The sequence below is a fragment of the Lissotriton vulgaris genome, chromosome 4_1 (genome assembly GCF_964263255.1).
Source record: "Lissotriton vulgaris chromosome 4_1, aLisVul1.2, whole genome shotgun sequence".
Classification (NCBI taxonomy): Eukaryota; Metazoa; Chordata; class Amphibia; order Caudata; family Salamandridae; genus Lissotriton; species Lissotriton vulgaris.
Genome location: NC_141691.1, coordinates 357632907 through 357657919, shown reverse-complemented (window position 1 = coordinate 357657919; position 25013 = coordinate 357632907). Strand labels below are relative to the sequence as shown.

The 25013-nt window shown below is 46.5% G+C and overlaps 1 protein-coding gene across 8 annotated transcripts in view; it reads right to left on the bottom strand.

The window, feature by feature from the left end:
* IL13RA2 (interleukin 13 receptor subunit alpha 2) overlaps positions 1-25013 on the bottom strand; it is an 870985-nt gene that overhangs the window by 532997 nt on the left and 312975 nt on the right. For 4 of the 8 annotated variants that reach the window (XM_086918735.1, XM_086918739.1, XM_086918734.1 and 1 more), the window contains one exon: positions 1548-1713. In XM_086918735.1, the coding sequence (XP_086774861.1) occupies positions 1548-1713 (166 nt within the window). The remainder of the gene's footprint in view (positions 1-1547; positions 1714-25013) is intronic. The other 4 variants (XM_086918737.1, XM_086918741.1, XM_086918736.1 and 1 more) reach the window with 1 other exon arrangement.

The following is a 25013-nucleotide window of genomic DNA, read 5'->3' as shown; positions in this document are numbered from 1 at the left end:
TTACCAAGGGTAGAGGCTTAGCTTCAATAAATTCTTCTTGTCTTTGCAGTTGAATCTGGGGTACTGATTTGGTCCTGCTATGTCTGTCTTGGTATTTCTCCTTGTTCTAATGCCACTGAGAAGTTTTAACCTGTTTAACCTTTTTTAGAGTCAGGGTCTTAAATGGATATCGTGCCCAGTTTACCAAAATAGTAGTAAATATGTGGGCATATTAGTAAGTGTGGGTGGAGAACTCCACTCCGTCAGCAGAGTGTGCGGAGATTTGCCTGCTCTACATCATCTGCAGAATGCGGAGTAGGCAAATCTCCCCAAACTCCACAGTAGAGCGGAGTTGGCCAGCCCCTGCCTCCAACCCCCCCTATTAAAAATCTATTAGACATTACTTAAAACAAAAACAAAAAACACTTACCTGAACTGCCCGGGGACGCCGCAGTTTAGGTAAGTGTTTTTTTTGTTTTAAGTAATGTCTAATTCATTTTTAATAGGGGGGTGGGGGCGGGTGGCGGAGCAGAGCGGAGTTCCACAGAGTGGGGTCCCAACTCAGTGGACCTCCGCGTAGTTTCGCTACGCCAGCTACGCCCAAGGTTACATATAAGTATTTCCATGAATGGATGCAAATTTACTACTTTTTGGAATTCACAAACATTTGCAGTAGTAGGCTTGAGAAGCTGCACCATTCTCAGGTTTTTCAGGCAATGAAACATACAAAAGGTGTTTGCATGAATGCTTGCAAATAGTCGAACCACTGGCAATCCCTTCGAGTAGCATCACAAATCATTGTTTTTCCCTTACGGTGCCATTCTAGACAGATGGCCTAATTTAGGGTTTGGTGGACTTAGTAAATGCAGACAGAGTGTTGGAAGACTTTACGTCAGCCACTCTGCCTAAAATTTAGAGATGTCCCCCAGCCCGCAGACATCGCTATACATTGGCAGGTGGTGATTCCTGGTAATGACCCCCCTCAGCATGGGAGCTATCTCCCAATGTGTTAGGGTCTTTTTTGTTTTGTTTATTGTCCCTGTCACTAACAGACAGTTGAAAATAGCCATTTGACTATTCATTCTAAATAGGGCAGACAGTTAGATGACTTACCTTGAATGGCCCCTACTCCGTCAGAGAAGATTTTACTCTGACAGAGAGAATTTTACTTTGTCGGAGTAAAAATTGCAGTCCACCAAATTCAGAAATTAGGCAGGCTAGCCTTTAATTTGGCAAACAGGGTATTCTGTTGCCCAATAAGTTCCCCATCAGTAAAACACTAAATCAGCCTCAGAGGCCCACCTATGAAAATAAGTACTAACCCTGCTTCCTGTTCCTCAATGAAACAGTCAGCCCGAATCCTTGCCATCTCACTCATTCACCCTGTGGCTCACTGTCTTTTTAGTTGGAAATTTGAGATTCACACCCCCTGAATCTGACTAAGCCACACTCCTCACCAAGGGCCAAGCCCTCTTACAATACAAAATTTGCATTTAACAGATTTGTTGTTGATAATATTAATTGTTACTATAACCATATGTATAGGCTCTTAATCAAAACGTAAATACCATATTTCTGACCTTGAAAGGTGGGCTTGAAGTAAGCTTCAGTCCATCTGCTCCACACCGCAGATCCATTTGTGCAAGGCCCTTGGGCCATGGTCCGTATCCTCGCTATGAGTTCTTTATTGAGATTAAATCCATCACTGTATTGAAAGTTCCTGGTAAGAACAGTCTAGATTAAAAGCAAAGAAACGTATTCAGCTGGGTGGTACGTAATTGTCCTGACATGCTTTTTGGCTCTATTTCGGAGTGATGAAGACTTTAAGCTTGCTCACACCTATAGTCTGTATTCTTACCTTGTGTTGGCCCTTTTAAGCCCTTTTTCCAGACCTAGAAGAGGATAGCTGCTTCATATGATGATAGATTCCTTATTCTTGACTCTAATCCATCTATTGCCTATTGGCTTTGACATAGTTATGTGTCCTTTCATTATCCTGCCTATAGTAGAGGGTGGATCCTGTGGTCCTGACTTTATATTACATATTGGTATGGTTTGTGTAGGTACTCTGACAGAGCTAAGGGTTATTTCATCCTTCTAAGGCCTACAAGGCCCAGAACTAGAGAGACTCCATTTTGCTTTCTGTCCCTGCAGAGCTGAGATGCTTGAAGGGTAAAGGTAATGTTTATAGTTAAGCCTGTTGTCTGCTAGGGGAACACCAGCCAGGTTGCGCGAGGGGCCCTGGAGCTGGCACAGGAATTCGGTGGGAGGCAGCCCTCTGTTGGAAATTTCCATGAGGGAAGAGCATTCTATATTAGTGAAGTGCAGAGGCGGAGTTAGTGAGTTGAGCTGGAGTTAGTTCAGTTGGAGGAGCGGAGAGAGTTCGAGCGGAAAGAGTTTGAGCTGGAAGCAGTTGAGTTGGATTGGAGCAGAGGAGAGGAGTGCAGTTGCAGGAGGAGAAGAGACAGAAGATGCTTGGAACAGAGAGAAGACAGACAGACAGTCAGTGAGCTGGAACTGAAAGAAGCGGTCAGAAGCAGTTACTTATCAGGAGGAGTTGTGAATAGCTGGAGTCTGAAGTAATGCCTTTTAGAAGAGACTGAAGTTACATCGTGGATTAATCTGTGGGAGCAGCTGGAGTGAATTGGACATTGGCATGGAGACAATCAGATAGAGTGAAGAAGCTAGTGGAGCGAACGATTATCAGAGCGGCAGAAACCATTAGACTAAAGTTGGAAGGTGGAGAGAGTTCGTGGGGAAGAGGAGTCCAGTGCAGAGTGATCAGCGCAGATGTGTGTCCAAGAGTGCAGGAGAGGATCTAAGACGAGCTAAGGCACAGACGAGAGAGGAGCCCAGATGACAGCTAGAGCAAGACCCCACACCCCTCAGGTGATATCCTTCTGTATTTCCAAACATTAACCTTGTCCTTATATTGTATGTCTAATCCTTTTCTTTCAGCGGTGTGTTATAGTTCCTGTTAGTTACAGAGACCCCGCAGATAACATTGTCCCTGTTATATGTCTAATCCCTTTTCTTTCAGCGGTGTGTTACAGTTCCTGTTAGTTTCAGAGACCCCGCAGATCTGTGTATGTGTCCCATTCTATTGTTATTGTAATAAAGATACCCCAGTTCTTAGTGAACCAGTGTGCATGTGTTGTTCTTATGATAGAGAGCGCTTAAATCAGGGAATAACTCTTGCATACAGTGTGTGTCTCTTGTTCTTAAAGCACAGGTAACCTTTCCTTCTAGTCAGGTGTTACAGCCAGAACAGATGCTGCCCCTGATCCGGTAAGTAGCCACTGAATAATTAGGGAGAGAGAGGAGCCCGTGGGCTGGAAGAACATCGATACACTAAGTGATTCGGCCATCCCATAATATTATTGTAGTAGCGAACCTTTAGTGAATAGTGAGAGAAACTTCCCAACATAGAGAGAGAGAGAGAGCTGAAGGTATTCATAGGAAAGTGATCGTCGTTGGTAAGCGGCGTTAAAGAGAGCATCAGGTGGAAGCCTGATGTGTAGGTCCGCCTGATTGTGGACCGGGCTGTGAGTTAGAGAACACTGGGGAGGATACCAGTGTCTAGGTCCGCCGGATTGTGGACTGGATTGTGAGGAAGAGAGCACTAGGGCTGCAGCCTGGTGTGTAGACGGATTGCGTGTCGAGTGAGCACTGATGGTGATCAGTGTGTAATGGTAAATAATCAGAACTGCCCCAGGGAAGATTAGTCTGGACCCATGTGGTCGCGAGACTATGAGGGATGAGTGTGGTGTAGGGCATGGACGTCCTTAGTAATCAGTGAGTATTCCTAGTAATCCCTATAGATTTAGTGGTGTTTCTGATGATATGAGCTTGTATATTGCGAGTTCCCCATCCTCAGGTAGGTACCCAGGTGCCTGGATAGATGGGTCCTGAGGAGGGAGGTGGTTACGTTTTGGCCAGGTTGGTGTTGCTCTGGTGAGCTGGTTCTATCTGGTCTGAGAATCTGGTCATAACAGTAATTCATTGCAGGCTTTGTGATGTTTAAGTTATGGCACAGATCATTTGAACTGGATTTTTTATCAAGTATTTTATTCAGTTTTTCAAATCCATATAAACTTGATTATATGCACAATACAATAGGATTCTTGTTCATTTAAACACCACATATGTTTCCCATACGTTTTCCCGTATTTGCACCGTCCAGCACCTGATTAAATATTCTTTGAAATAATTTTGATTCACTCATTAAAACCTAAATGTGTCCCATGATGCGAGTGACCTGGTATTCCTGATCGATTGAAAACTTCAAAAACCTCCCCAAAAACGGTTTGTTAATGGTTTAGTATTACTGCTCCCGGTATTCCCAAGTTCAGCAAAATCACATGGATTTCCGGTCAACTCGTCATTGTCTGAAAGCAGATGGAATACATGCCTGGAATTAGGGGTTTACATGCTGGAATTGGTACAGCAGCACCTGTTTCTCATTGTAATCCTCCATCCTGCAGAGTACTTTAGGGACCATTTTGTGATCCCATGGTAATATGGAGATCAGATATTACCGATACCCTAAATATTAGTAATACAGACTCTGTTGTTACTACCTGAAAATACAGGGCAACTGGCAAAGAAGGGCTTAATGTTTTTATCTCTGACATTTGTGGCCAATGAAACAATAAATATATAGTTTGTATACGGCAAATACCAAATAGACAACTCCGATCACAATCATTTAATTTAGTCAAGGTTCCTGCACTGCCCTCGTCTCCTGAGCATTACAAATATGACCCCTAGTAACATACTCCAAATAAGCATTCATCTTATGCTTACTGACTGGTAAAACCCTCCCATTAATATAAATATTACTACAAGAGCAGTGCTAAAAATGAGGCAACACTTAGTGAAACATATACCAATACTTTAATAGTTCAACTACGTATAACTGAATAACAGACTGGGTTATAATTGAAGTGGGTCATTCTAAAATATTTTGCCTAGATGAAACTGTAAGAAAAGGCACTGGGGCCTCTGTTGCCACTACGGTAGCCCAAATCCTACCAAATCTACGGGAGGAGCCCAGCACCCAATTCTAATACTCCTTCCTGCCTCTGCCAGCTACTGATTACTTTTTGGCTCCTGCCTCTGATGCACAGTTGCATTTGGGGCATTGCGGGAACCTTCCTTGAGAATGCCGACCATCCTACTGATTTACTGTCTGAACACTTCTTAATGTATATACTGGACTTGGATTACTCGGGCACTGGACACTTTGACACTTTGATATCGGCAACATGGATTAGAGGTCGTACATATGACTCTAACCCCTGGTATAATGACTCCCTGACCGTCCTTAGGAAGGCATGTAACAGATATGAGCGCAAATGGAGGAAAGACTATGCCCCCGATCACAAAGCGCGCTATCTGGCAGAACTCAAAACATACCATAGAGCGGTATGTAGGGCTAGAGCAGAGTATTACGCTGCTGAGATCAAAATGAGCTCTAATCCTGCGAAAATCATCTTTAAAATTCTTAAAGACCTCAGTACTAGAAAAGCTCTGGTGTCCATATCTACATCGCAACCCCAATGCGAGACATTGGCCTCTTTTTTAGTTGAAAAAATACGGGCCATTTATCATTCCTTCCCTGTTTCGGCTATGCCCACCCCCTCTCTTTTTACCAGGCCTGTCTTAGCCTCTAACCTGATGGCTATCCCTGAGATCTCCTGGGAAGAATTCAGTAAGTTGGGGGGGAAATTAAGTCTGGCGTTCCAGTGGACCCACTTAAACCCGTGCAGTTCAGAGATTCCTCTCTGATATGTATGCCCCCGCTACACCATCTGATCAATGCCTCCTTTTCATCCCCGATTGTCCCTGTGAAATGGAAACAGGCGTGGGTCTCTCCGATTCTCAAGAAACCGAATCTGGACCCTACAAAGCCTTGGAACTTCAGGCCTATTTCTCTCCTTCCCTGGATAACGAAGGTGGCAGAATCCAATGTTAATACCATGCTCACTAACACTCTGAGCGTTAATAACATATTTAATGAGACGCAACATGGCTTTCGTGCTGGCTACAGCACCGAGACTGCCCTTTTGGCCATGACGGAACATCTACGAAACATTCTTGACCATGGTCAAACGGCGGCACTGATCCTGTTGGATCTCATTGCCGCCTTCGACACTGTCTCCCATAAGATTCTGCTTCACCGGCTTGAGGAGGCAGGGATTACCGATCCGGCCTTGGCCTGGTTTAGATATTTCCTGGCCGAGAGGTCCTTTTGCGTGTCCACCCCTCCTTTTTTATCTCAGGCTCACCCAATTGAGCAGGGTGTTCCACAGGGCTCAGCACTAAGTCCAACTTTATTAACCTGTATGTCCGGCCGCTAGCTGATGTCTCCAGCCAGTGGGACCTTGCCATCGTCTCATATGCTGACGAAACTCAGATGGTGGTTGCTTTGACTGAGGCAGTAGCTCCAAACTTCTCCAGGTTCAGAAGTGGCCTTGCTGCCGTGGCTCAATGGATGATATCTAACTTAAATGCAAATAAGACAGAGGTGCTACTGATTGGAAAGAATGTCGAGTTATGGGGGGACCTTTGGTGGCCCACCGCCCTGGGTAAAGCCCCGGAACCCAAATTAGAAGTTAAAAACTTGGGTGTGTGGTTAGACTCCTCCCTTAGCTTCTGCTACTAGACAAAGAAAGTTGCGGCCACATGTTTCGGTATTCTACGAGGCCTAAGGCCTGTCCTTAAGTTGTTTGATTCATCTACAAGGCAGCTGATAGTCCAGGCCATGGTGCTTTCTTGGCTGGACTACGCCTGTTCCTTGCTTCTGGGAGCTAATCAAGCTGAGATCTGCCGGATGCAGCACATTCAAAATGCGCCCGCCAGAGCCTTAGTGGGCCTCCACGATTCTGTTCTATCTCTGATACCATCCGGAGACTCCATTGGCTCCCTATGGCTCAGCGTATCCATTTTAAGACACTTTGCCTCTCCTTTAAAATTTTAAAACTTGCCACCACTAAAATGCTCTGCAATCTTCTCACCCCGTATGTTCCGACTCGCGTATTGCGTTCTGCTGGCCAACATTTGGTCAAGATACCCCGGATCAAGCGCTGCCGAGCGGGAGGACGTTCCTTCCACTACATAGCGGCTACATTTTGGAACTCTCTGCCGGCACATACACGTGAACGGGAAAACCTTTTGGATTTCAGAAGGGCTGTCAAAACCCACCTCTTTTCCCGAAACTAAACCTGCGTGTTCTATGCTCTATTTCTTTCTCTGAAGTCAGTCATGTTTCTGTTGCAAAGCGCCGGGACGCCCCTTTGCTGGGGCAACTGAGCGCTATATAAACTACTGTAACATAACATAACATAACTCATCTGCCAATAGCAAGATCCGTATACACACTCAATGTAGTTTCTTATCCCCAAGATTAACTCCTAAACCAAAGACATTATTCTAATTAATAAGGGTGAATCTGCCACCTGCAAAAGTAATGTGAGAAAGAACAAATCCAACATGAACATGAAATTCAACCATTAAATCTAATGCAAGAGCTTCCAGGGAAAATACATTTCAGGCCTAGAGAAATCGGACAACATAAAAGAATAGCTCACAGACCTCACAAAATTACATATATGAACACTATTTACAAGCATTTCTATATTAGCACGTTATGTAAGCACATCAAAAATGTGAATAACTGTCAGCAACATGTACGATTTCTGAACGTTAATATCTTCGCTTAAACATGTGATATCAACGCTAATCTTTGCATGTTTACATGAAAATATCCCTAACGCACCACAATTCACGTTATTACCATTCACGTTCTAATGTAACAGGTTAATACAACAAAGGAATATATGCGGGTGCGGACTACTTGTGAATATGATGCACTCCTACAAATATAGGAGCAAAAATTGTGCTACATCAAATTCATGTTTACATTCTTTGCAGTCAAATGACCTGGAAATTACTGATTTCATATCCACCACTTACAACCAGTTTTAGATTCTTAAACTGCATTTGTCTCATATCAAACAGAAAGAAACAATCCTTCGGTCCCTCAAACTGTATCAGAAGGCAGCCATTGCTTTTCTAAAACCTTGAATACCTGGAAAGGTGCTGGAATCCTAAAACTACAGCCCATGTGCACAGTGAGATGACTTAACACTGGAACAATAAAGCTTTGCATACTCCATGTGGGCTCTGACTAAGTGCTTCAATCTGAATGACAGAACTACAGTTCCAATGAAACGTGAGCACGATCGTACACAGTGCATGAGCATACACAGAAACAGTGCATGAGTCATGAGGATGTTTGGACAAAATATCTAGTTCAAAATATCAGAACACATAAATATTGGGAAAACAATATCCTGATGCATAAATATCATGATATAGAACATTGTTGTCAAAAATATTTTTTCCTTTGCTAAGTAATATAGTTTTTAAGAATATGGTTGTTTTTAATACCGTTTTCAGTAACATAATTGTAAAAATATTGTATTTTTAATGATTTTAATACATTTTAGCAAATTTTTTTAAACCCTATTTTCATTTTTCATACAAAGATATATCTGCTGATCAATGCATTACATATGGCTGCAATATTTACAACAAGGGGTGGTGAGGGACAGAGTCTCTGAATTAAACAGAATACTCTCACCCAGTCAAGAGATCAGGGCTAGATCCAACACCGTTTTTTAGCTCACTGCACCATCCCAGTTTCAGAACCTGGCTGTATGCAAATTAGTCTGTTCCTGTCCCAGTGCATGATGGGAACAGGGCAAACCAAACTACAAAAGCCAATTCTTACACTGGGAAGGAAACAAGCTACCGGGGACCGGTTTCTGGCATTTCAGCCTCTTCGGCCCGGCTTGCTTGAATCCTGATGGTGCAATGAGCAAGGGACTCACATCTGAGCATACCCTTCCACGCTTAGGGTGGACAAAAATATTTACAACAAGGGGTGGTGAGGGACAGAGTCTCTGAATTAAACAGAATACTCTCACCCAGTCAAGAGATCAGGGCTAGATCCAACACCGTTTTTTAGCTCACTGCACCATCCCAGTTTCAGAACCTGGCTGTATGCAAATTAGTCTGTTCCTGTCCCAGTGCATGATGGGAACAGGGCAAACCAAACTACAAAAGCCAATTCTTACACTGGGAAGGAAACAAGCTACCGGGGACCGGTTTCTGGCATTTCAGCCTCTTCGGCCCGGCTTGCTTGAATCCTGATGGTGCAATGAGCAAGGGACTCACATCTGAGCATACCCTTCCACGCTTAGGGTGGACACAAATATTTACAACAAGGGGCGGTGAGGGACAGAGTCTCTGAATTAAACAGAATACTCTCACCCAGTCAAGAGATCAGGGCTAGATCCAACACCGTTTTTTAGCTCACTGCACCATCCCAGTTTCAGAACCTGGCTGTATGCAAATTAGTCTGTTCCTGTCCCAGTGCATGATGGGAACAGGGCAAACCAAACTACAAAAGCCAATTCTTACACTGGGAAGGAAACAAGCTACCGGGGACCGGTTTCTGGCATTTCAGCCTCTTCGGCCCGGCTTGCTTGAATCCTGATGGTGCAATGAGCAAGGGACTCACATCTGAGCATACCCTTCCACGCTTAGGGTGGACAAAAATATTTACAACAAGGGGTGGTGAGGGACAGAGTCTCTGAATTAAACAGAATACTCTCACCCAGTCAAGAGATCAGGGCTAGATCCAACACCGTTTTTTAGCTCACTGCACCATCCCAGTTTCAGAACCTGGCTGTATGCAAATTAGTCTGTTCCTGTCCCAGTGCATGATGGGAACAGGGCAAACCAAACTACAAAAGCCAATTCTTACACTGGGAAGGAAACAAGCTACCGGGGACCGGTTTCTGGCATTTCAGCCTCTTCGGCCCGGCTTGCTTGAATCCTGATGGTGCAATGAGCAAGGGACTCACATCTGAGCATACCCTTCCACGCTTAGGGTGGACAAAAATATTTACAACAAGGGGTGGTGAGGGACAGAGTCTCTGAATTAAACAGAATACTCTCACCCAGTCAAGAGATCAGGGCTAGATCCAACACCGTTTTTTAGCTCACTGCACCATCCCAGTTTCAGAACCTGGCTGTATGCAAATTAGTCTGTTCCTGTCCCAGTGCATGATGGGAACAGGGCAAACCAAACTACAAAAGCCAATTCTTACACTGGGAAGGAAACAAGCTACCGGGGACCGGTTTCTGGCATTTCAGCCTCTTCGGCCCGGCTTGCTTGAATCCTGATGGTGCAATGAGCAAGGGACTCACATCTGAGCATACCCTTCCACGCTTAGGGTGGACAAAAATATTTACAACAAGGGGTGGTGAGGGACAGAGTCTCTGAATTAAACAGAATACTCTCACCCAGTCAAGAGATCAGGGCTAGATCCAACACCGTTTTTTAGCTCACTGCACCATCCCAGTTTCAGAACCTGGCTGTATGCAAATTAGTCTGTTCCTGTCCCAGTGCATGATGGGAACAGGGCAAACCAAACTACAAAAGCCAATTCTTACACTGGGAAGGAAACAAGCTACCGGGGACCGGTTTCTGGCATTTCAGCCTCTTCGGCCCGGCTTGCTTGAATCCTGATGGGGCAATGAGCAAGGGACTCACATCTGAGCATACCCTTCCACGCTTAGGGTGGACAAAAATATTTACAACAAGGGGTGGTGAGGGACAGAGTCTCTGAATTAAACAGAATACTCTCACCCAGTCAAGAGATCAGGGCTAGATCCAACACCGTTTTTTAGCTCACTGCACCATCCCAGTTTCAGAACCTGGCTGTATGCAAATTAGTCTGTTCCTGTCCCAGTGCATGATGGGAACAGGGCAAACCAAACTACAAAAGCCAATTCTTACACTGGGAAGGAAACAAGCTACCGGGGACCGGTTTCTGGCATTTCAGCCTCTTCGGCCCGGCTTGCTTGAATCCTGATGGTGCAATGAGCAAGGGACTCACATCTGAGCATACCCTTCCACGCTTAGGGTGGACAAAAATATTTACAACAAGGGGTGGTGAGGGACAGAGTCTCTGAATTAAACAGAATACTCTCACCCAGTCAAGAGATCAGGGCTAGATCCAACACCGTTTTTTAGCTCACTGCACCATCCCAGTTTCAGAACCTGGCTGTATGCAAATTAGTCTGTTCCTGTCCCAGTGCATGATGGGAACAGGGCAAACCAAACTACAAAAGCCAATTCTTACACTGGGAAGGAAACAAGCTACCGGGGACCGGTTTCTGGCATTTCAGCCTCTTCGGCCCGGCTTGCTTGAATCCTGATGGTGCAATGAGCAAGGGACTCACATCTGAGCATACCCTTCCACGCTTAGGGTGGACAAAAATATTTACAACAAGGGGTGGTGAGGGACAGAGTCTCTGAATTAAACAGAATACTCTCACCCAGTCAAGAGATCAGGGCTAGATCCAACACCGTTTTTTAGCTCACTGCACCATCCCAGTTTCAGAACCTGGCTGTATGCAAATTAGTCTGTTCCTGTCCCAGTGCATGATGGGAACAGGGCAAACCAAACTACAAAAGCCAATTCTTACACTGGGAAGGAAACAAGCTACCGGGGACCGGTTTCTGGCATTTCAGCCTCTTCGGCCCGGCTTGCTTGAATCCTGATGGTGCAATGAGCAAGGGACTCACATCTGAGCATACCCTTCCACGCTTAGGGTGGACAAAAATATTTACAACAAGGGGTGGTGAGGGACAGAGTCTCTGAATTAAACAGAATACTCTCACCCAGTCAAGAGATCAGGGCTAGATCCAACACCGTTTTTTAGCTCACTGCACCATCCCAGTTTCAGAACCTGGCTGTATGCAAATTAGTCTGTTCCTGTCCCAGTGCATGATGGGAACAGGGCAAACCAAACTACAAAAGCCAATTCTTACACTGGGAAGGAAACAAGCTACCGGGGACCGGTTTCTGGCATTTCAGCCTCTTCGGCCCGGCTTGCTTGAATCCTGATGGGGCAATGAGCAAGGGACTCACATCTGAGCATACCCTTCCACGCTTAGGGTGGACAAAAATATTTACAACAAGGGGTGGTGAGGGACAGAGTCTCTGAATTAAACAGAATACTCTCACCCAGTCAAGAGATCAGGGCTAGATCCAACACCGTTTTTTAGCTCACTGCACCATCCCAGTTTCAGAACCTGGCTGTATGCAAATTAGTCTGTTCCTGTCCCAGTGCATGATGGGAACAGGGCAAACCAAACTACAAAAGCCAATTCTTACACTGGGAAGGAAACAAGCTACCGGTGACCGGTTTCTGGCATTTCAGCCTCTTCGGCCCGGCTTGCTTGAATCCTGATGGTGCAATGAGCAAGGGACTCACATCTGAGCATACCCTTCCACGCTTAGGGTGGACAAAAATATTTACAACAAGGGGTGGTGAGGGACAGAGTCTCTGAATTAAACAGAATACTCTCACCCAGTCAAGAGATCAGGGCTAGATCCAACACCGTTTTTTAGCTCACTGCACCATCCCAGTTTCAGAACCTGGCTGTATGCAAATTAGTCTGTTCCTGTCCCAGTGCATGATGGGAACAGGGCAAACCAAACTACAAAAGCCAATTCTTACACTGGGAAGGAAACAAGCTACTGGGGACCGGTTTCTGGCATTTCAGCCTCTTCGGCCCGGCTTGCTTGAATCCTGATGGTGCAATGAGCAAGGGACTCACATCTGAGCATACCCTTCCACGCTTAGGGTGGACAAAAATATTTACAACAAGGGGTGGTGAGGGACAGAGTCTCTGAATTAAACAGAATACTCTCACCCAGTCAAGAGATCAGGGCTAGATCCAACACCGTTTTTTAGCTCACTGCACCATCCCAGTTTCAGAACCTGGCTGTATGCAAATTAATCTGTTCCTGTCCCAGTGCATGATGGGAACAGGGCAAACCAAACTACAAAAGCCAATTCTTACACTGGGAAGGAAACAAGCTACCGGGGACCGGTTTCTGGCATTTCAGCCTCTTCGGCCCGGCTTGCTTGAATCCTGATGGTGCAATGAGCAAGGGACTCACATCTGAGCATACCCTTCCACGCTTAGGGTGGACAAAAATATTTACAACAAGGGGTGGTGAGGGACAGAGTCTCTGAATTAAACAGAATACTCTCACCCAGTCAAGAGATCAGGGCTAGATCCAACACCGTTTTTTAGCTCACTGCACCATCCCAGTTTCAGAACCTGGCTGTATGCAAATTAGTCTGTTCCTGTCCCAGTGCATGATGGGAACAGGGCAAACCAAACTACAAAAGCCAATTCTTACACTGGGAAGGAAACAAGCTACCGGGGACCGGTTTCTGGCATTTCAGCCTCTTCGGCCCGGCTTGCTTGAATCCTGATGGTGCAATGAGCAAGGGACTCACATCTGAGCATACCCTTCCACGCTTAGGGTGGACAAAAATATTTACAACAAGGGGTGGTGAGGGACAGAGTCTCTGAATTAAACAGAATACTCTCACCCAGTCAAGAGATCAGGGCTAGATCCAACACCGTTTTTTAGCTCACTGCACCATCCCAGTTTCAGAACCTGGCTGTATGCAAATTAGTCTGTTCCTGTCCCAGTGCATGATGGGAACAGGGCAAACCAAACTACAAAAGCCAATTCTTACACTGGGAAGGAAACAAGCTACCGGGGACCGGTTTCTGGCATTTCAGCCTCTTCGGCCCGGCTTGCTTGAATCCTGATGGTGCAATGAGCAAGGGACTCACATCTGAGCATACCCTTCCACGCTTAGGGTGGACAAAAATATTTACAACAAGGGGTGGTGAGGGACAGAGTCTCTGAATTAAACAGAATACTCTCACCCAGTCAAGAGATCAGGGCTAGATCCAACACCGTTTTTTAGCTCACTGCACCATCCCAGTTTCAGAACCTGGCTGTATGCAAATTAGTCTGTTCCTGTCCCAGTGCATGATGGGAACAGGGCAAACCAAACTACAAAAGCCAATTCTTACACTGGGAAGGAAACAAGCTACCGGGGACCGGTTTCTGGCATTTCAGCCTCTTCGGCCCGGCTTGCTTGAATCCTGATGGTGCAATGAGCAAGGGACTCACATCTGAGCATACCCTTCCACGCTTAGGGTGGACAAAAATATTTACAACAAGGGGTGGTGAGGGACAGAGTCTCTGAATTAAACAGAATACTCTCACCCAGTCAAGAGATCAGGGCTAGATCCAACACCGTTTTTTAGCTCACTGCACCATCCCAGTTTCAGAACCTGGCTGTATGCAAATTAGTCTGTTCCTGTCCCAGTGCATGATGGGAACAGGACAAACCAAACTACAAAAGCCAATTCTTACACTGGGAAGGAAACAAGCTACCGGGGACCGGTTTCTGGCATTTCAGCCTCTTCGGCCCGGCTTGCTTGAATCCTGATGGTGCAATGAGCAAGGGACTCACATCTGAGCATACCCTTCCACGCTTAGGGTGGACAAAAATATTTACAACAAGGGGTGGTGAGGGACAGAGTCTCTGAATTAAACAGAATACTCTCACCCAGTCAAGAGATCAGGGCTAGATCCAACACCGTTTTTTAGCTCACTGCACCATCCCAGTTTCAGAACCTGGCTGTATGCAAATTAGTCTGTTCCTGTCCCAGTGCATGATGGGAACAGGGCAAACCAAACTACAAAAGCCAATTCTTACACTGGGAAGGAAACAAGCTACCGGGGACCGGTTTCTGGCATTTCAGCCTCTTCGGCCCGGCTTGCTTGAATCCTGATGGTGCAATGAGCAAGGGACTCACATCTGAGCATACCCTTCCACGCTTAGGGTGGACAAAAATATTTACAACAAAGGGTGGTGAGGGACAGAGTCTCTGAATTAAACAGAATACTCTCACCCAGTCAAGAGATCAGGGCTAGATCCAACACCGTTTTTTAGCTCACTGCACCATCCCAGTTTCAGAACCTGGCTGTATGCAAATTAGTCTGTTCCTGTCCCAGTGCATGATGGGAACAGGGCAAACCAAACTACAAAAGCCAATTCTTACACTGGGAAGGAAACAAGCTACCGGGGACCGGTTTCTGGCATTTCAGCCTCTTCGGCCCGGCTTGCTTGAATCCTGATGGTGCAATGAGCAAGGGACTCACATCTGAGCATACCCTTCCACGCTTAGGGTGGACAAAAATATTTACAACAAGGGGTGGTGAGGGACAGAGTCTCTGAATTAAACAGAATACTCTCACCCAGTCAAGAGATCAGGGCTAGATCCAACACCGTTTTTTAGCTCACTGCACCATCCCAGTTTCAGAACCTGGCTGTATGCAAATTAGTCTGTTCCTGTCCCAGTGCATGATGGGAACAGGGCAAACCAAACTACAAAAGCCAATTCTTACACTGGGAAGGAAACAAGCTACCGGGGACCGGTTTCTGGCATTTCAGCCTCTTCGGCCCGGCTTGCTTAAATCCTGATGGTGCAATGAGCAAGGGACTCACATCTGAGCATACCCTTCCACGCTTAGGGTGGACAAAAATATTTACAACAAGGGGTGGTGAGGGACAGAGTCTCTGAATTAAACAGAATACTCTCACCCAGTCAAGAGATCAGGGCTAGATCCAACACCGTTTTTTAGCTCACTGCACCATCCCAGTTTCAGAACCTGGCTGTATGCAAATTAGTCTGTTCCTGTCCCAGTGCATGATGGGAACAGGGCAAACCAAACTACAAAAGCCAATTCTTACACTGGGAAGGAAACAAGCTACCGGGGACCGGTTTCTGGCATTTCAGCCTCTTCGGCCCGGCTTGCTTGAATCCTGATGGTGCAATGAGCAAGGGACTCACATCTGAGCATACCCTTCCACGCTTAGGGTGGACAAAAATATTTACAACAAGGGGTGGTGAGGGACAGAGTCTCTGAATTAAACAGAATACTCTCACCCAGTCAAGAGATCAGGGCTAGATCCAACACCGTTTTTTAGCTCACTGCACCATCCCAGTTTCAGAACCTGGCTGTATGCAAATTAGTCTGTTCCTGTCCCAGTGCATGATGGGAACAGGACAAACCAAACTACAAAAGCCAATTCTTACACTGGGAAGGAAACAAGCTACCGGGGACCGGTTTCTGGCATTTCAGCCTCTTCGGCCCGGCTTGCTTGAATCCTGATGGTGCAATGAGCAAGGGACTCACATCTGAGCATACCCTTCCACGCTTAGGGTGGACAAAAATATTTACAACAAGGGGTGGTGAGGGACAGAGTCTCTGAATTAAACAGAATACTCTCACCCAGTCAAGAGATCAGGGCTAGATCCAACACCGTTTTTTAGCTCACTGCACCATCCCAGTTTCAGAACCTGGCTGTATGCAAATTAGTCTGTTCCTGTCCCAGTGCATGATGGGAACAGGGCAAACCAAACTACAAAAGCCAATTCTTACACTGGGAAGGAAACAAGCTACTGGGGACCGGTTTCTGGCATTTCAGCCTCTTCGGCCCGGCTTGCTTGAATCCTGATGGTGCAATGAGCAAGGGACTCACATCTGAGCATACCCTTCCACGCTTAGGGTGGACAAAAATATTTACAACAAGGGGTGGTGAGGGACAGAGTCTCTGAATTAAACAGAATACTCTCACCCAGTCAAGAGATCAGGGCTAGATCCAACACCGTTTTTTAGCTCACTGCACCATCCCAGTTTCAGAACCTGGCTGTATGCAAATTAATCTGTTCCTGTCCCAGTGCATGATGGGAACAGGGCAAACCAAACTACAAAAGCCAATTCTTACACTGGGAAGGAAACAAGCTACCGGGGACCGGTTTCTGGCATTTCAGCCTCTTCGGCCCGGCTTGCTTGAATCCTGATGGTGCAATGAGCAAGGGACTCACATCTGAGCATACCCTTCCACGCTTAGGGTGGACAAAAATATTTACAACAAGGGGTGGTGAGGGACAGAGTCTCTGAATTAAACAGAATACTCTCACCCAGTCAAGAGATCAGGGCTAGATCCAACACCGTTTTTTAGCTCACTGCACCATCCCAGTTTCAGAACCTGGCTGTATGCAAATTAGTCTGTTCCTGTCCCAGTGCATGATGGGAACAGGGCAAACCAAACTACAAAAGCCAATTCTTACACTGGGAAGGAAACAAGCTACCGGGGACCGGTTTCTGGCATTTCAGCCTCTTCGGCCCGGCTTGCTTGAATCCTGATGGTGCAATGAGCAAGGGACTCACATCTGAGCATACCCTTCCACGCTTAGGGTGGACAAAAATATTTACAACAAGGGGTGGTGAGGGACAGAGTCTCTGAATTAAACAGAATACTCTCACCCAGTCAAGAGATCAGGGCTAGATCCAACACCGTTTTTTAGCTCACTGCACCATCCCAGTTTCAGAACCTGGCTGTATGCAAATTAGTCTGTTCCTGTCCCAGTGCATGATGGGAACAGGGCAAACCAAACTACAAAAGCCAATTCTTACACTGGGAAGGAAACAAGCTACCGGGGACCGGTTTCTGGCATTTCAGCCTCTTCGGCCCGGCTTGCTTGAATCCTGATGGTGCAATGAGCAAGGGACTCACATCTGAGCATACCCTTCCACGCTTAGGGTGGACAAAAATATTTACAACAAGGGGTGGTGAGGGACAGAGTCTCTGAATTAAACAGAATACTCTCACCCAGTCAAGAGATCAGGGCTAGATCCAACACCGTTTTTTAGCTCACTGCACCATCCCAGTTTCAGAACCTGGCTGTATGCAAATTAGTCTGTTCCTGTCCCAGTGCATGATGGGAACAGGGCAAACCAAACTACAAAAGCCAATTCTTACACTGGGAAGGAAACAAGCTACCGGGGACCGGTTTCTGGCATTTCAGCCTCTTCGGCCCGGCTTGCTTGAATCCTGATGGTGCAATGAGCAAGGGACTCACATCTGAGCATACCCTTCCACGCTTAGGGTGGACAAAAATATTTACAACAAGGGGTGGTGAGGGACAGAGTCTCTGAATTAAACAGAATACTCTCACCCAGTCAAGAGATCAGGGCTAGATCCAACACCGTTTTTTAGCTCACTGCACCATCCCAGTTTCAGAACCTGGCTGTATGCAAATTAGTCTGTTCCTGTCCCAGTGCATGATGGGAACAGGACAAACCAAACTACAAAAGCCAATTCTTACACTGGGAAGGAAACAAGCTACCGGGGACCGGTTTCTGGCATTTCAGCCTCTTCGGCCCGGCTTGCTTGAATCCTGATGGTGCAATGAGCAAGGGACTCACATCTGAGCATACCCTTCCACGCTTAGGGTGGACAAAAATATTTACAACAAGGGGTGGTGAGGGACAGAGTCTCTGAATTAAACAGAATACTCTCACCCAGTCAAGAGATCAGGGCTAGATCCAACACCGTTTTTTAGCTCACTGCACCATCCCAGTTTCAGAACCTGGCTGTATGCAAATTAGTCTGTTCCTGTCCCAGTGCATGATGGGAACAGGGCAAACCAAACTACAAAAGCCAATTCTTACACTGGGAAGGAAACAAGCTACCGGGGACCGGTTTCTGGCATTTCAGCCTCTTCGGCCCGGCTTGCTTGAATCCTGATGGTGCAATGAGCAAGGGACTCACATCTGAGCATACCCTTCCACGCTTAGGGTGGACAAAAATATTTACAACAAAGGGTGGTGAGGGACAGAGTCTCTGAATTAAACAGAATACTCTCACCCAGTCAAGAGATCAGGGCTAGATCCAACACCGTTTTTTAGCTCACTGCACCATCCCAGTTTCAGAACCTGGCTGTATGCAAATTAGTCTGTTCCTGTCCCAGTGCATGATGGGAACAGGGCAAACCAAACTACAAAAGCCAATTCTTACACTGGGAAGGAAACAAGCTACCGGGGACCGGTTTCTGGCATTTCAGCCTCTTCGGCCCGGCTTGCTTGAATCCTGATGGTGCAATGAGCAAGGGACTCACATCTGAGCATACCCTTCCACGCTTAGGGTGGACAAAAATATTTACAACAAGGGGTGGTGAGGGACAGAGTCTCTGAATTAAACAGAATACTCTCACCCAGTCAAGAGATCAGGGCTAGATCCAACACCGTTTTTTAGCTCACTGCACCATCCCAGTTTCAGAACCTGGCTGTATGCAAATTAGTCTGTTCCTGTCCCAGTGCATGATGGGAACAGGGCAAACCAAACTACAAAAGCCAATTCTTACACTGGGAAGGAAACAAGCTACCGGGGACCGGTTTCTGGCATTTCAGCCTCTTCGGCCCGGCTTGCTTAAATCCTGATGGTGCAATGAGCAAGGGACTCACATCTGAGCATACCCTTCCACGCTTAGGGTGGACAAAAATATTTACAACAAGGGGTGGTGAGGGACAGAGTCTCTGAATTAAACAGAATACTCTCACCCAGTCAAGAGATCAGGGCTAGATCCAACACCGTTTTTTAGCTCACTGCACCATCCCAGTTTCAGAACCTGGCTGTATGCAAATTAGTCTGTTCCTGTCCCAGTGCATGATGGGAACAGGGCAAACCAAACTACAAAAGCCAATTCTTACACTGGGAAGGAAACAAGCTACCGGGGACCGGTTTCTGGCATTTCAGCCTCTTCGGCCCGGCTTGCTTGAATCCTGATGGTGCAATGAGCAAGGGACTCACATCTGAGCATACCCTTCCACGCTTAGGGTGGACAAAAATATTTACAACAAGGGGTGGTGAGGGACAGAGTCTCTGAATTAAACAGAATACTCTCACCCAGTCAAGAGATCAGGGCTAGATCCAACACCGTTTTTTAGCTCACTGCACCATCCCAGTTTCAGAACCTGGCTGTATGCAAATTAGTCTGTTCCTGTCCCAGTGCATGATGGGAACAGGGCAAACCAAACTACAAAAGCCAATTCTTACACTGGGAAGGAAACAAGCTACCGGGGACCGGTTTCTGGCATTTCAGCCTCTTCGGCCCGGCTTGCTTGAATCCTGATGGTGCAATGAGCAAGGGACTCACATCTGAGCATACCCTTCCACGCTTAGGGTGGACAAAAATATTTACAACAAGGGGTGGTGAGGGACAGAGTCTCTGAATTAAACAGAATACTCTCACCCAGTCAAGAGATCAGGGCTAGATCCAACACCGTTTTTTAGCTCACTGCACCATCCCAGTTTCAGAACCTGGCTGTATGCAAATTAGTCTGTTCCTGTCCCAGTGCATGATGGGAACAGGGCAAACCAAACTACAAAAGCCAATTCTTACACTGGGAAGGAAACAAGCTACCGGGGACCGGTTTCTGGCATTTCAGCCTCTTCGGCCCGGCTTGCTTGAATCCTGATGGTGCAATGAGCAAGGGACTCACATCTGAGCATACCCTTCCACGCTTAGGGTGGACAAAAATATTTACAACAAGGGGTGGTGAGGGACAGAGTCTCTGAATTAAACAGAATACTCTCACCCAGTCAAGAGATCAGGGCTAGATCCAACACCGTTTTTTAGCTCACTGCACCATCCCAGTTTCAGAACCTGGCTGTATGCAAATTAGTCTGTTCCTGTCCCAGTGCATGATGGGAACAGGGCAAACCAAACTACAAAAGCCAATTCTTACACTGGGAAGGAAACAAGCTACCGGGGACCGGTTTCTGGCATTTCAACCTCTTCGGCCCGGCTTGCTTGAATCCTGATGGTGCAATGAGCAAGGGACTCACATCTGAGCATACCCTTCCACGCTTAGGGTGGGCAAAAATATTTACAACAAGGGGTGGTGAGGGACAGAGTCTCTGAATTAAACAGAATACTCTCACCCAGTCAAGAGATCAGGGCTAGATCCAACACCGTTTTTTAGCTCACTGCACCATCCCAGTTTCAGAACCTGGCTGTATGCAAATTAGTCTGTTCCTGTCCCAGTGCATGATGGGAACAGGGCAAACCAAACTACAAAAGCCAATTCTTACACTGGGAAGGAAACAAGCTACCGGGGACCGGTTTCTGGCATTTCAGCCTCTTCGGCCCGGCTTGCTTGAATTCTGATGGTGCAATGAGCAAGGGACTCACATCTGAGCATACCCTTCCACGCTTAGGGTGGACAAAAATATTTACAACAAGGGGTGGTGAGGGACAGAGTCTCTGAATTAAACAGAATACTCTCACCCAGTCAAGAGATCAGGGCTAGATCCAACACCGTTTTTTAGCTCACTGCACCATCCCAGTTTCAGAACCTGGCTGTATGCAAATTAGTCTGTTCCTGTCCCAGTGCATGATGGGAACAGGGCAAACCAAACTACAAAAGCCAATTCTTACACTGGGAAGGAAACAAGCTACCGGGGACCGGTTTCTGGCATTTCAGCCTCTTCGGCCCGGCTTGCTTGAATCCTGATGGTGCAATGAGCAAGGGACTCACATCTGAGCATACCCTTCCACGCTTAGGGTGGACAAAAATATTTACAACAAGGGGTGGTGAGGGACAGAGTCTCTGAATTAAACAGAATACTCTCACCCAGTCAAGAGATCAGGGCTAGATCCAACACCGTTTTTTAGCTCACTGCACCATCCCAGTTTCAGAACCTGGCTGTATGCAAATTAGTCTGTTCCTGTCCCAGTGCATGATGGGAACAGGGCAAACCAAACTACAAAAGCCAATTCTTACACTGGGAAGGAAACAAGCTACCGGGGACCGGTTTCTGGCATTTCAGCCTCTTCGGCCCGGCTTGCTTGAATCCTGATGGTGCAATGAGCAAGGGACTCACATCTGAGCATACCCTTCCACGCTTAGGGTGGACAAAAATATTTACAACAAGGGGTGGTGAGGGACAGAGTCTCTGAATTAAACAGAATACTCTCACCCAGTCAAGAGATCAGGGCTAGATCCAACACCGTTTTTTAGCTCACTGCACCATCCCAGTTTCAGAACCTGGCTGTATGCAAATTAGTCTGTTCCTGTCCCAGTGCATGATGGGAACAGGGCAAACCAAACTACAAAAGCCAATTCTTACACTGGGAAGGAAACAAGCTACCGGGGACCGGTTTCTGGCATTTCAGTCTCTTCGGCCCGGCTTGCTTGAATCCTGATGGTGCAATGAGCAAGGGACTCACATTTGAGCATACCCTTCCACGCTTAGGGTGGACAAAAATATTTACAACAAGGGGTGGTGAGGGACAGAGTCTCTGAATTAAACAGAATACTCTCACCCAGTCAAGAGATCAGGGCTAGATCCAACACCGTTTTTTAGCTCACTGCACCATCCCAGTTTCAGAACCTGGCTGTATGCAAATTAGTCTGTTCCTGTCCCAGTGCATGATGGGAACAGGGCAAACCAAACTACAAAAGCCAATTCTTACACTGGGAAGGAAATAAGCTACCGGGGACCGGTTTCTGGCATTTCAGCCTCTTCGGCCCGGCTTGCTTGAATCCTGATGGTGCAATGAGCAAGGGACTCACATCTGAGCATACCCTTCCACGCTTAGAGTGGACAAAAATATTTACAACAAGGGGTGGTGAGGGACAGAGTCTCTGAATTAAACAGAATACTCTCACCCAGTCAAGAGATCAGGGCTAGATCCAACACCGTTTTTTAGCTCACTGCACCATCCCAGTTTCAGAACCTGGCTGTATGCAAATTAGTCTGTTCCTGTCCCAGTGCATGATGGGAACAGGGCAAACCAAACTACAAAAGCCAATTCTTACACTGGGAAGGAAACAAGCTACCGGGGACCGGTTTCTGGCATTTCAGCCTCTTCGCCCGGCTTGCTTGAATCCTGATGGTGCAATGAGCAAGGGACTCACATCTGAGCATACCCTTCCACGCTTAGGGTGGACAAAAATATTTACAACAAGGGGTGGTGAGGGACAGAGTCTCTGAATTAAACAGAATACTCTCACCCAGTCAAGAGATCAGGGCTAGATCCAACACCGTTTTTTAGCTCACTGCACCATCCCAGTTTCAGAACCTGGCTGTATGCAAATTAGTCTGTTCCTGTCCCAGTGCATGATGGGAACAGGGCAAACCAAACTACAAAAGCCAATTCTTACACTGGGAAGGAAACAAGCTACCGGGGACCGGTTTCTGGCATTTCAGCCTCTTCGGCCCGGCTTGCTTGAATCCTGATGGTGCAATGAGCAAGGGACTCACATCTGAGCATACCCTTCCACGCTTAGGGTGGACAAAAATATTTACAACAAGGGGTGGTGAGGGACAGAGTCTCTGAATTAAACAGAATACTCTCACCCAGTCAAGAGATCAGGGCTAGATCCAACACCGTTTTTTAGCTCACTGCACCATCCCAGTTTCAGAACCTGGCTGTATGCAAATTAGTCTGTTCCTGTCCCAGTGCATGATGGGAACAGGGCAAACCAAACTACAAAAGCCAATTCTTACACTGGGAAGGAAACAAGCTACCGGGGACCGGTTTCTGGCATTTCAGCCTCTTCGGCCCGGCAGCCACACAGAACGGAGAAAAAAAACCATCCTACAGTCGACAGCTAAATGAGTATTCGCATTCTACATTGATGATGACTGGCGCGGCATTATCATTATACATTAGTATTTATACATTTCCATCTAACGATCAGAGGGCATATCTCAACTTCTTCCACAGCAACCCAGCCCACCCTTAACGCAATAGGTGGCGGCACTGACATGACCGCAGATAGCCTACTCGTGCCTCCACCAATTTAACCTATCCCCATCCTGTTATGTTCTCCCGCTTCTTCCTCAGTGGTATTGCGAGCCAAATGTGCCCGGTATGGGTCCCAAATTTTCTTGGGCCTACAACGGTTATCTATTGATTTTAGGTGTTAGAATTGTTGGCCTAACTTTTATCAATTTTTGAAAATGTAGTTTGTAATTTTAAGTGATTTCGTTTTTTTTTATTTTACTTGTGATTTATAGTGTCATAGTGGTTTGTTGGGTTTCCGGGGGACAGGGTGGGAAGTTATTTGAATTAGAAACTGCAACTTAACGAAAAGTGGATGTCTCATAACCACAAGTGTGACGCTAATACAATGTTCGAAAAGTACACTGACCTATTTCCTGGCAACTGACTGAGAGATTCAAACACTTATAAGGGTAAATATAAATGTGACAAACCTTTTTCTTTATGCAATACAGATGGTCCATAAACAATGGGGAATCAGCTGCCATGTGAGCTCAACCGGTGACTCACCCGTTTTGTAGGGTGATGGGAGAATTTCCATGGCGTGCGAATCTGTAAATAAGACACAGCCTTCTCTTCTTTTCTTTCAACAGTGATTTACCATTTATGCTGGATACTGGTATGAAGTATGCTTATTAATTTCAAATTCTTCTTTCACCAGGTTTGACACAGTAATGTAATCCCTTTGTAATTATTCATTTCGTTTGCTGACAAAGAAACACTATTAGGGCCCTGAAGAAGACTTCTGTGAATTTAGTCCCTAACATTTGAGGTCAAAGCACATAAGCACTTATAAGATGAGAGGCATAGTGGGAAAGAAATGGGCAAATAAATTAGGAAACAACAGTAATTGACTAAAAGAATATAATAATTCTGTGCTCTGTGCTCTCACCAGGGATCACAGTTGTTTTGTTTGTGCACTAAATAGATCACCTTTACACAGAACAGTATATGTTTTGTTCAGGACATCAGCAAGCACAATTTAAGCGCAACATCAGTAAATATATTGGGTCATCTTTTACCTTGTTACAGAGTTGCACTGACGGAGGACTGCACAATCACCAGCGCGTCACAGCAGCGCTTCTTTCAACATCTTGCCGCACCCGCTCCGCGGGTGCCGCTTCGCTGTGTGTGGCGGGGCTGAAATAGCGTGGAGAGGAATCCGGGTCCTGAGAGGCTAACAGGCGGTACTGGGCGTGTGCACCAGCGGGGCTGCGAGCGTGCGGGGACTTCAATACCCACAAGTCCCTGCAAGACCGTTCCGGTCCGCTCTCCCTGCCGGCCCGCCCCCCGCCCCCCTGAGACCTGAAAAGGGCGTACCAGCGGCCAAGCGAGTGGGTCATCTTTTACCTTGTTACAGAGTTGCACTGACGGAGGACTGCACAATCACCAGCGCGTCACAGCAGCGCTTCTTTCAACATCTTGCCGC